Here is a 10837-nt window from a genome sequence, read left to right on the forward strand (position 1 = left end):
TGATCGACGCAATGGATGAACCATTAGAATGTGGATCTCGAGGTAGGCATCGCTTGTCATCAATTCAGGTGGGAACTATGTAACCTTCTTGTAATCATTAAGCTTTGTTTTATCTGCGAGCATGATGAGACTTTACTTTCTGAGTGCATGATTGTGTATATTGTGATGTACCATTCCTGTATCTTTGAGTATGATGTATATGTTGTATCGGTATGTACGATGTTTTCCATGATGTCTTGTGTTAAATGCATTGTGAGATTTCTCTGCGAGGAGTGTCTGTGTTTCCCCACGGCTCTTAGCTAAGTTAAGTAAAGTGGTAATTCATCCGTCGACAATATTATTTAGTAGGACGGTAATTCATCCGTTTAAATATTATTATAACTATTTCATTAGTAGGGCGGTAATTCATCCGTTTTAATATTACTGCTTATGAATATAGTAGCGCGGTAACTCATCCGTTTGGATAGTATCTTAGTAGGGTGGTAATTCGTTCCTTATGATATTATATATACTATTTTATTTGAGGGAAATCACTCATGTGCATATTATACTTGTTTGTCTAACTTTCTGATCTTGATGGTAATATTCTGAATCATGGTTTGTATGGGCACTCTGTGTGGACGATGTTATTATTATTGTTTAGGGTCGCTTCGCGTCGTCTTATCCAATGAGTTTGGCGAGGTTAGAGTGACACTTGCTTCGTAATGCATAAATTGTGGTATGATTAGTTTATTCTTGTTTTCTTTCAATTTATATTCTTTAGTACTGTGGAGCATGTTAGTGATTACTTGAAAGTTATATGTTTCCATTGGGCACCCCTTTGAGATGATGTGCTCACTTGTTCCCACTTCAGTTCCAGTTTTCTGAAGAGATGGTGTACTTGAAGACATCCGCTTCCGTAGTTTAAACCGATAGCCGATTAAGAAAGTTTCTTGTATCTTTCATATATATGAATTCTTGTTGTTTATAAAACAATACACATATATACTAGTATCTTTTGGGAGTTTCATCTATAAAGTATCAGAGAGCTTGGGAATTAGTTTTTTTTTTACTTGATGTAATTATGTTCCTTAAGACCAATGATCTAGATGTTGTTACTTTAGGATTAGGCTATAATCCTATTGGCTAAGCAGGTTTAAGATTAGGGGCGTGACAAGTTGGTATCAGAGCTCACTATTAGATCTTACATGGGCAACAATAAATGATAGATAGTATCGGATGGTGAACTAGATTGGTTTAGAACCGCGTTGGGTTGTGAGATAAATCTTAATCACCAAAATCTAACAATAACTAAAATATTTGTTTGATTGATTGATTTGTTTGTTTGACTATGTGTACGTTTTATGAAGTAAAAATTGTAGGGTAAACCAACTATTTTATGTGAGATTAGAGAATAATAGTCTAAAATTATGAACACATAGGCAATCCAATACTAGAAGAATAGTGAGATTAGTATATTTGATAGGTCCTGAATATCATATAGAAGCTTTATTATGGAGTAGTTTGTAATTTACTTTGAACCAGTAATTTATTAAAATAGAAATTAGTGTAGAAAACTTAAGTCTAAAATTTATAGTTTCCATTATAGAAATTCATGTAAGAAACTTAGATTTCCTCTTGGATGGAATTTAAATCAGTATAGTTGAACCTAGAGATACAAATTTTAAAGATTAGATGTAGAAAGATATACAGGGTTGTGTTTCATTTCATGTTGTTTCCAACTCACTTGAAAATGAGTTAGTTTTATTTTTCGCGCGTCTGTAAGTATGTGCAATACTTGCATTTAGTCGAGAGATAGTAATTCTCTATAAGGTGGGGAGTTTTTGAAGACCAGAAGGATGGCTCTATTTTCGAGGACGAAAATGTATAAGGTGGGGAGAATGTAACGACACTCAAGCTCGTCAACGCTATTAGACCAGTCAAGAGACGTTTAACCGCTAATAACTCGACTGGTTTTTATAGATTTAAATTATTAGAAAATAATCTAACAGTAATTTAGAAATGAAATTAGTATAGTCAGATAGATCTCTAAAAGTTAGTTAAAACGGACTGCTCGAACGTGTCATTCAGATACCAGATGAAGAAGTTTTATCAATTTTATATGGAGGGTAAAATCGTAATTCAAATCTTATCCTTGTGGCCGCCCTTATCCAGAGTGCTGGGTGTCTCAATGATTTTGGTCGACCTTATCCCCAGTGCCATCGAGAAGAATTCATATTCTTCTTTTTTTCTCTTCTTTTTTTCTTCTTTCTTCTTCTCCTGCTCTTCTTCTCTGTTCTTCTTCCCTGCTAAATTTCTGTGTGATTCGATCGAGAAAATCATTTGATGTTGTAGTATAAACGATGATGAAGATGGTGTGGTTCTTATTTAGGAAGAAGAACAATTGAATATTGTTACAAATTCAGGATAAGTTTGAGAAGATCGAAATTAGGGTTTGGAAAGAAATTGAAAGGTGAACTGGGTCGTTAATGGATGAAGAGAAGAGGGGTTGTTGTTGATTTGATGATATGACGCTATTGTGATGATGAATCGAAAACAGTTAGTCTTTATTAACAACGATCGACGCAAAGGATGAACCAGTGGATTGTGGATATCGAGGTAGGCATCGCTTGTCATCAATTCATGTGGGAACTCTGTAACCTTCTTGTAATCATTAATATTTGTTTTATCTGCGAGCATGATGAGACTTTACTTTCTAAGTGCATGATTGCGTATACTGTGATGTGCCATTCCTGTATATTTGAGTATGATGTATATGTTGTATCGGTATGTACGATGTTTGCCATGTGTCTTGTGTGTTATATGCATTGTGAGATTTCCTTGCGAGGAGTGTATGTGTTTCCCCACGGCTCATAGCTAAGTTAAGTAAGGCGGTAATTCATCCGTCGACAATATTATTTAGTACGGCGGTAATTCATAGTAGGGCGGTAATTTATCCGTTTTAATATTACTGCTTATCAATATAGTAGGGCGGTAACTCATCCATTTGAATAGTATCTTAGTAGGGCGGTAATTCATCTGTTATGATATTATATATACTATTTTATTTGAGGGAAATCACTCGTGTGCATATTATACTTGTTTGTCTAACTTTCTGATCTTGATGGTAATATTCTGAATCATGGTTTGTATGGGCACTCTGTATGGACGGTGATATTGTTATTGATTAGGGTTGCTTTCACGTCGTCTTCTCCAATGAATTTGGCGAGGTTAGAGTGACACTTGCTTCGTAATGCATAAATTGTGGTATGATTAGTTTATTCTTGTTTTCTTTCAATTTATATTCTTTAGTACTGTGGAGCATGTTAGTGATTACTTGAAAGTTATATGTTTCCATTGGGAACCCCTTTGGGATGATGTGCTCACTTGTTCCCACTTCAGTTCCAGTTTTCCGAAGAGATGGTGTACTTGAAGACATCCGCGTAGTTTAAACCGATAGCCGATTAAGAACGTTTCTTGTATCTTTCATATATATGAATTCTTGTTGTTTATAAAACAATACACATATATACTAATATCTTTTGGGAGTTTCATCTATAAAGTATCAGAGAGCTTGGGAATTAGTTTTGTTTTACTTTATGTAATTATGTTCCTTAAGACCAATGATCTAGATGTTGTTACTTCAGTATTAGGCTATAATCTTATTGGATAAGCAGGTTTAAGATTAGGGGCATGACAGATGCTTCCAGGGATGATGATTCCAGGGATGATGCTTCCACAGACACAACTTCAGACAATGGTGCTTTTGTAGATGCGACTTGTATTGACGAAGAATAAGAAGAGGAAAGAGTTGGACCAAAGAACATTCCAAACGCTACTGATAAATTTTTCGTGGTCCAATATATGCCTAAGAAACGTCCCCCAGGTCCGGCGTTTCGTCTTCTTATAGATCCCATGGACATTACTCAGAGAAAATTGGTGTCTCCTCGAGCAATTATTCGATTCTGTATTGACGAGAGACATTATGCCGGCTCACATATAGACTTCAAGCTTTATCGGAAACCTTTGACAGACTTTTCTGGATGGGCGAGGCATATGCTGGGACATAGTCATGTGAGAGCCATGTTGGATCGTGCGCAGGTGACACGAGCTATCTAAGCAGCTGGAGAATTGCGTGTTTACCATGATGTGAGAGGTATAGTAGCTCTTCTCGCTCGTTAGTGTGTTCCTACTCATACTTTCATATGTAAATGGGGAGAATTCACCATTACTCTAGAGGATGTGGTTGCTTTAATGAACCTTCCAGTCACGGGTAATTTCCCAGAAGCACTTTCGACAAACGAGAAGGCGATATATGAGATCTTGACATCTAAGATGCATGACATTAACAAATCATCCAGCAAAACTTGTTATGCCCAGTGGTTGAAGAAGTGGTGGCCGAGAGATAGAACTCCTGAGATACCTGTGGATGGTATGTTAAGTATTGCTGCTTTCTTGTGTCTGTGGTTATCCAGAGATGTGTTTGAAGATAGTGGAAATTTGCTGAAACCATTCATGATCCCTTTTGCCATCAAGATGGCTCAGGGTGAGAAAATTCTCGTTGGTAGTCTGTTTCTGGGTTCCCTATTCTCCAACTTAGATTCCTTGGTTGTGGATTCCAGCATTTCCAATGGTTTTATGAAAATTGAGACATATGCCAACACAATGTTTCTCCAAGCTCTGTTGTGGGAGCGTTTTGAAAAATACGCCCCGATTCCACGTAGCATCTTGCAAGGACCGAATGCTGACATCCGTTATATTATTTCTGAGAGGGATAATGCTAGGATTATGCGCTGGTCTACCAAAAAGCCTCGGAAAAATATACGCCTCACCAGTGTCTTAGACGAAGAGTCTGAGTTTAACTTTAGTCCCTGGGTGTCGGTTCCTCTGTTCATCTCACATATGATCACCTATAACAATAATGAAGCGAGTGTCATTCTGGAGTCTGGTGCAAACCTAAGTGATGGTGAGAGATCCTTCATACTGAGTTGTACCCCTGGTTACTTAGTATCAGTAATGCACGGGGAATATCTGGTGGAAGAATATAATATTGACAGAGTAGCTCGACAGATGGGTCTTGATCAGTGTGTTCCGGATGTTCGAAAAGAAAAACCATCAGTCGATCAACTTAAAGCTTCTTTGGACTGTACACATCTGAATGGGCGTGAATATATGTACCCTTGTCCTACCCGGGTCGTCTATCTGACTCCGGGCTATGTGACTTCTGGAGGCTGCAACTTGATCGTTTGTTTGATTTCATAATGGCTCATCAAACTCCGGCACAAGAACCTCCTGCTGATGAGATAGTTTCTGAGCAACCAAGGTTGAAGAATTTTTCCAGTGGTGATAAGCGAAAAGCAATTCCAGGATGTTCACACGTAAGAATTCTTCTTGTAATTCTTATGGTGGTATATTGATCGTCTCTTGACTACTCTATTGATTTTACCAGAGGATGCCCGTGTGGTGAGAGCCCGAGTTGATACAAACTTTACTGAAATTGAAGAGAGTTTTCCAGGCGGAGAACACCTGAGCAAGACTTACATGATGGTGTCAAATAGTGTGCAGTCCCCAGCCGCTTCTGTGGTGAGTTGTTAGCATTTTTCCCGTAAAGCCTTTTCTTTATTCGTGTGATCATTAGGATCACAACAAACATTTGTTAAATTTCAAAATTTTGCTCCATGAATTATTGACGGTCTTCAATTTTTTCATGGGCGAACAATCCAGGGATCCAGCGCAGATGAGGAAGTTGATGTAAGTTTCCCCTTTTCATGCAGACGATCATGGCATTTACTTGAATAAATTAATAATAATTTTTGTTAATGCTAGCAGGAGGAAATTATTGTGGATAAGCAACATGTTGAGGAAGCACATTCTTCTTTGGGGAATGGAGAGACGGAGAATCCTCAAAATCTACAACTGAATAGAGGTAGTAATGTCGTTAATGGTGATTTCAACATTGCTGAGCCTCCAAATGACTTAGAGACTCCCCACGTATGTATTACTCCTATAATTTCTTCATAGAAGTATGAAATTTTTGACTTGTGAATGAATGAATGAGAATCCATGTGAGTATATGAGAAATTTTGCCGAAATACGTCACCAGAAAATTTCAGACTTCAGTCTTTCAGTAAAAACGTTGTAGATTCTTCGTTCGATGTCGTATTTTCGCCGTCTACCCATGTTTTTCATGCCCAGGAAATTTACAAGCTTTTTTAAAGAAGATTTTTGAGCTTTGAGCATGTTTAGGGCCTGAAATAGGCGAAACAGTAAACTTCCAGGAGACTTCCAGAACTTTTTCAGATTGCGTGTAGTCCAATGTTTTGGCCACATCTCTCTGCTCGTTCATCCGATGATTATAAAATGTTGGTATATTGTAAAGAACACCCATACAAAGAGAATAGTATATGACTCAACCTTATATTCCTCACCAATTGCTCCCAGTTCATCATCTTATACAGGGCAGTGTAAAACCTTCTCATACGAACTTGTTGCAAAAACGTGTTTAATGACTTCCACGTTATTTGTTCATGTCTTGGATGCATAATAAAGAACTTAGATATAGTTAGTTCACTTATATGTTGAATTTTATGATTGCTTCTTCAATTTCATGCTTGAAAACTCAAACTTGTGTCTTTGTTATATTAGGTGGAAAATGGTGGAATTGAGCATAATGAGACCCACAATGATGATTCAAGCAACCTTGGTACTATGAATGACGGGACAACCACCTATGCACCTCAAGGACATGAAAATCTCGTTGTTGAAACCGTTAAAGCGACCGATACTCCAATTGTGGTTGTTTCAGAGATGGAAGAAACCGGGCCAAGAGTGGAAGAAGCTGCTCCAGCTGTTGAGGAAACTGCTGCTATGACTGTTGAAGTTTCTCCAGTGATTGAGAATCGCTTGATATTGCACGAATATTCTAATACAGGGATTGTTTGTGAGCCTTCATTCGGCGAGTCACTCCCATATCACACATTAGTTGGTGGATTCAGCATTCCCATAAGGTATGCTGATATGTATGAGAAGTTGTGGAAGATGTATGGTCACATTGCCGTCGAAAGAGACCCCAAGCTCCGTTACTTATTGACAATGCAAGTAGGAAATATCTTGCGCGTCATAGATGATATACGAACCAGGGCCAGAAGTACCATCACTCAAGATGTACTCTTTGATTGGGAGTACAACTTGGAGAAATCTGAAGAACTTGGTTTCAACTTGAAGTGGCCCCGTGAAAAGATTGACACCATCAAGGATACATTAGAGAACAATATACCTTTTACCAGTGATGTTGTGGTGGAGAAAAGGGCCAAGATTGCTGAGTTGACTGAGAAGCTGGAGTTGGAGAAGGCGGCCTTGCAAGTCTTGGAGAATGTAGAGAAGCATAAATCTTACTTTGCCGATTTCCTTTAGTTTCCCTTTCCATAATCTCTTGAACCTTGAACTTCTGAGAAATGTGAGGCTTTAGTTTTTGGTTTTGATTTTTGATTGGTTTTTGAATAGCGTTGATTGAGGATTTCCTTTTGGATTTGATAGAGATTTTTTCTTTAAATAAAAGAACTTTGATAAATTGCTGAATTCAAATACTTGATGCAAGTACTGCAAACGTTTTGGAGGAATTAAAAATACAGGTAAAAGAAAATCCTAAAATACATTGGGTGTCTCGAACAGTCGCTCGTGACTTGAGCGAATGACACCCCAAGACGCCGGATGTCTCAGGCGTCAAAGGCTTTGAGACAATTCTCCTGTATCACTGGTATAGTCCTTCCATATGTGTTGATCAGCTTGTAGTATCCTCCAACTATGGATTTAGCGACCATAAAAGGTCCTTCCCAATTAGAGCTTCTTGCAGAATGAAGATTGCACTTAATTTCTTTGAGAACCAAATCCCCTTCATGAAATTTGTTTGGCTTAACGGTTCTTTCCCTAAAGATCTTTTGCTGATTCGGCATTCCTCTGATGACGGGGTTCCCTGGTCGTGCGGTCGGAGTTTCCTGAATTTGTGGCACATATGAACACTCGCGCAAGGGAGAGTACACAAGGTATTGCTTGTTGAACTCATCCATTATCCTAGCAACGAACATATCAGTAGAATGCTGAATTTGGAGAGGTTATGCATCTAACCACTTGGTGAATTATTGTCGAGGAGAAATCAACCACTCATACCGTTTGGTGAGTGCTGAGTTATTAACAGCATTGAGTCCCGGAACCAAGGTAACATATTTGATAGTTGATAATATGGAAGCATGAGGAGGAATAAAACTTTCCCGAGTGCGGAACCTTTTGATGAAAGTATGTGCATCTTCTTCAGGTTTTTGCTTTAGGTCCATCAAGGCCTTGACTTTCTCCAGATGCTCGAATGGTGAGGTGTCCTCTATTTCTTTTGAGTCGAAGCTTTCCTCTGAGTCGGGGCTTTCTTCAACAGAGAAATGTGCAATGGAATGCGTTGGAGTTACCTTTTCAGTATGAATCCACGTTCGTCCAAGGATCATATCATACCCTGGGTCTTTCCTAATTATGTGAAATTTGGTTTCTGCCCAGGTCGATCCAGTTTTTATCTTGAGAATGATGTGACCATAAGTGTCTCTGGAGACTCCTTCATAATCTCTGACTGAGGCTGGAGCATGAGTGGCCTCTTGTCGGTTGATGCCTGCAGCTTTGAGAGTTTTCAAAGGGATGATATTGACAGCAGTTCCAACATCGACTAACGCTCGCTTGAATTCATTTCCTTTCAGGTGCACTGTGGTGAGAAGTCCCCAGTCGTACATCTCTTTGTCAGTGACCAGAGGCTCATGGAGCGTCTCTGGAATTAACAGTCGTTTCCCGGACACTATATGGTTCAAAGACGCAAACATGTCCATCCTTTGAGCCTTTGATAGATAAAGCAATTCGCAGGCATGCTCGATCAATGATTGAACTGTTTCTTTGACTGGTGGTTCAGAGAACGTAAAGGTTCTGATTGGGAGAGGATTCTTGTGTACTCCTTCAGTCCCCAGTTCTCCTGAATCGACTTTTTCTTTGATATGCGTTTCAAAGTCCTGCAATCACTGGTTGGATGGCTGACATATCTGTGGAAACGGCAGTAGCGTGGATTTTACATTTCTTCCTCCGTTGGCTCTCTCCTGACGGGAGGTAGTTTGATAGCATCAACTTGAATCCAGACCTCCAATAACTCGACCACTTCCTCAATAGGAAAAGGGAATTCTGGCTCCTCTTGGTCGTTCTGTAGACGTTGCACCGGTGGTTGTGCATTTCTAGCATGGTTGTCCTTTCTTGGTGCTTTTGTAGGATGGGACGCTGGAGGAGTATTCTTATGCTGCTGCGCTTCAGCTTTCCTCTTACTTACTTCACTCAAGCGTCTCGCGTCTCTTCAGTTTTGACAGTTTTTGTTCTTTATAGCAAGGCCGGAGCAGTAGTTGCTAATCGCTTGGCCGCTTCGTCGAGTTCTGAGAAAGTTTGGAACCGGAGATTTTCCAGCAAGGCTCTGTAGACAGGGATCGTCCCGTTGATGCACAAGTACACCAATTGTTGTTCAGTAACATTAGTATCATGACAATCCAAGGCTTGAATTCTGAAACTTTTCACGTACTCATTCGGATGTTCAGTGTTTTTCTGCGCCATTCTCCCTAAGTCAGAAAGAGTGATCTGCTCCGAGACAAAGAAATATTTCCTGTAGAAAGCATTAACCATTTCTCCCCAATTAGCAATGCTCCCCAGTGCAATGTTGTTGTACCATGTGTATGCTCGTCCTGTCAGAGATTTTGAGAATTCTTTCAGACGGACAACATGGTTGTGCTCATGCTCGACCAGCGCTTCCAAGAACCGGGAGATACGTTCTCGAGCATTCCCTTTCTCATTGTACAACGTGAATGTTGGAGAAGTGTAGCTTTTTGGGAGAGGGATTCTTTGCGTAGCATCAGGGTATGGAGGTTGATGGCGATGGACTGATGGTGCATTTCCCTTCCCTCGATCCTCCATAAAGCGTTCCAGATATTCACGAGTGATAAAACCGGAAGGCTCCTTTGTTGGTGGGTTTTCTTCAGCTTTGAGGGGCTTCATCATCATCAACTACGTGGACTGGGACAACTTCAGGATCAATTGTTTCTTTGGCTTTCCCCTTCTCTTGAGTCTTCTTTGCCATCTTGTCAGTAAGAGTTTTGATACAATTGCACAGCTCCTTTTGTGTTGCAGCCATGTCAGTCTGGTTTTTGGCAAGAGTCTCTTGCACCTTCATGAGATCAGCTATGATGGGTGGATTTTCTCTGACTTCCTCAGGGAAGCGGCCGAACAGGGGATGGCCTTCGATATTGGTTTGAGGAGGAGTGATATCATCACCATTGTTGGAAGCAGGGATGGTTTCCGGAATACCATCATTTGTGTTGTTGGGATTTGTGACTAACTCAGACCTAAGACCAGCCATCTTTGTGAAAACTAAGATTGCAACCGAGACGGAGAAAAACGATTTGCTGGTTTTCTAGGGAACGAAGAGACGATCGAGCGATCAAAGACTCCTCAACCGAGAAAACTGCCTAACCTCAAACAGATGCACTGCACGGGAGTGCTTTTAAGTTCGAGAGATCAATCTATAGGACTCCGGCCTAAACCAAGTCAATGGTCGTTCTAGAGTCAATTCGGTCACAAAGAGGGAAGAGGGTTGATCTGTAGCAGGAAGCTGAGAAGTGTGTGAGATCAATGGTAATCTGTGAATGTGTTGTGGGTTTCTTCAAATGATGAATAAGTTTGAGTGATTGAAAGAGTATTGGTCACACGATTCTTGGTTAGACGATGGATTGTCTGTTCAATATCTCGTGGATTTTCTATGTTTCTGTGTGTTTTTCGTACTGCCTTTAAATCTTGG

At 39.8% G+C, this 10837-nt stretch overlaps 1 protein-coding gene across 1 annotated transcript; it reads left to right on the forward strand.

Annotated features, from left to right (window-relative positions):
- The first annotated feature begins 3843 nt into the window (after positions 1 to 3843).
- Positions 3844 to 5241, forward strand: LOC113344007. The gene is made up of 3 exons (XM_026588067.1): positions 3844 to 4080; positions 4162 to 4358; positions 4455 to 5241. Exons 1-3 carry the CDS (start codon positions 3844 to 3846, stop codon positions 5239 to 5241), a joined length of 1221 nt encoding a protein of 406 aa, XP_026443852.1.
- The last annotated feature ends 5596 nt before the right edge of the window (positions 5242 to 10837 follow it).

Source organism: Papaver somniferum, unplaced genomic scaffold, assembly GCF_003573695.1.
Source record: "Papaver somniferum cultivar HN1 unplaced genomic scaffold, ASM357369v1 unplaced-scaffold_70, whole genome shotgun sequence".
NCBI classification, from domain to species: Eukaryota; Viridiplantae; Streptophyta; class Magnoliopsida; order Ranunculales; family Papaveraceae; genus Papaver; species Papaver somniferum.

Coding starts and splice junctions, on each gene's coding strand:
- LOC113344007 (XM_026588067.1), top strand. CDS start 3,844: ATGCCTAAGAAACGTCCCCCAGGTCCGGCGTTTCGTCTTCTTATAGAT. Junction 4,081..4,161: donor CCATGTTGGATCGTGCGCAG/GTGACACGAGCT, acceptor CTCGCTCGTTAG/TGTGTTCCTACTCATACTTT. Junction 4,359..4,454: donor AGCAAAACTTGTTATGCCCA/GTGGTTGAAGAA, acceptor GTGGTTATCCAG/AGATGTGTTTGAAGATAGTG.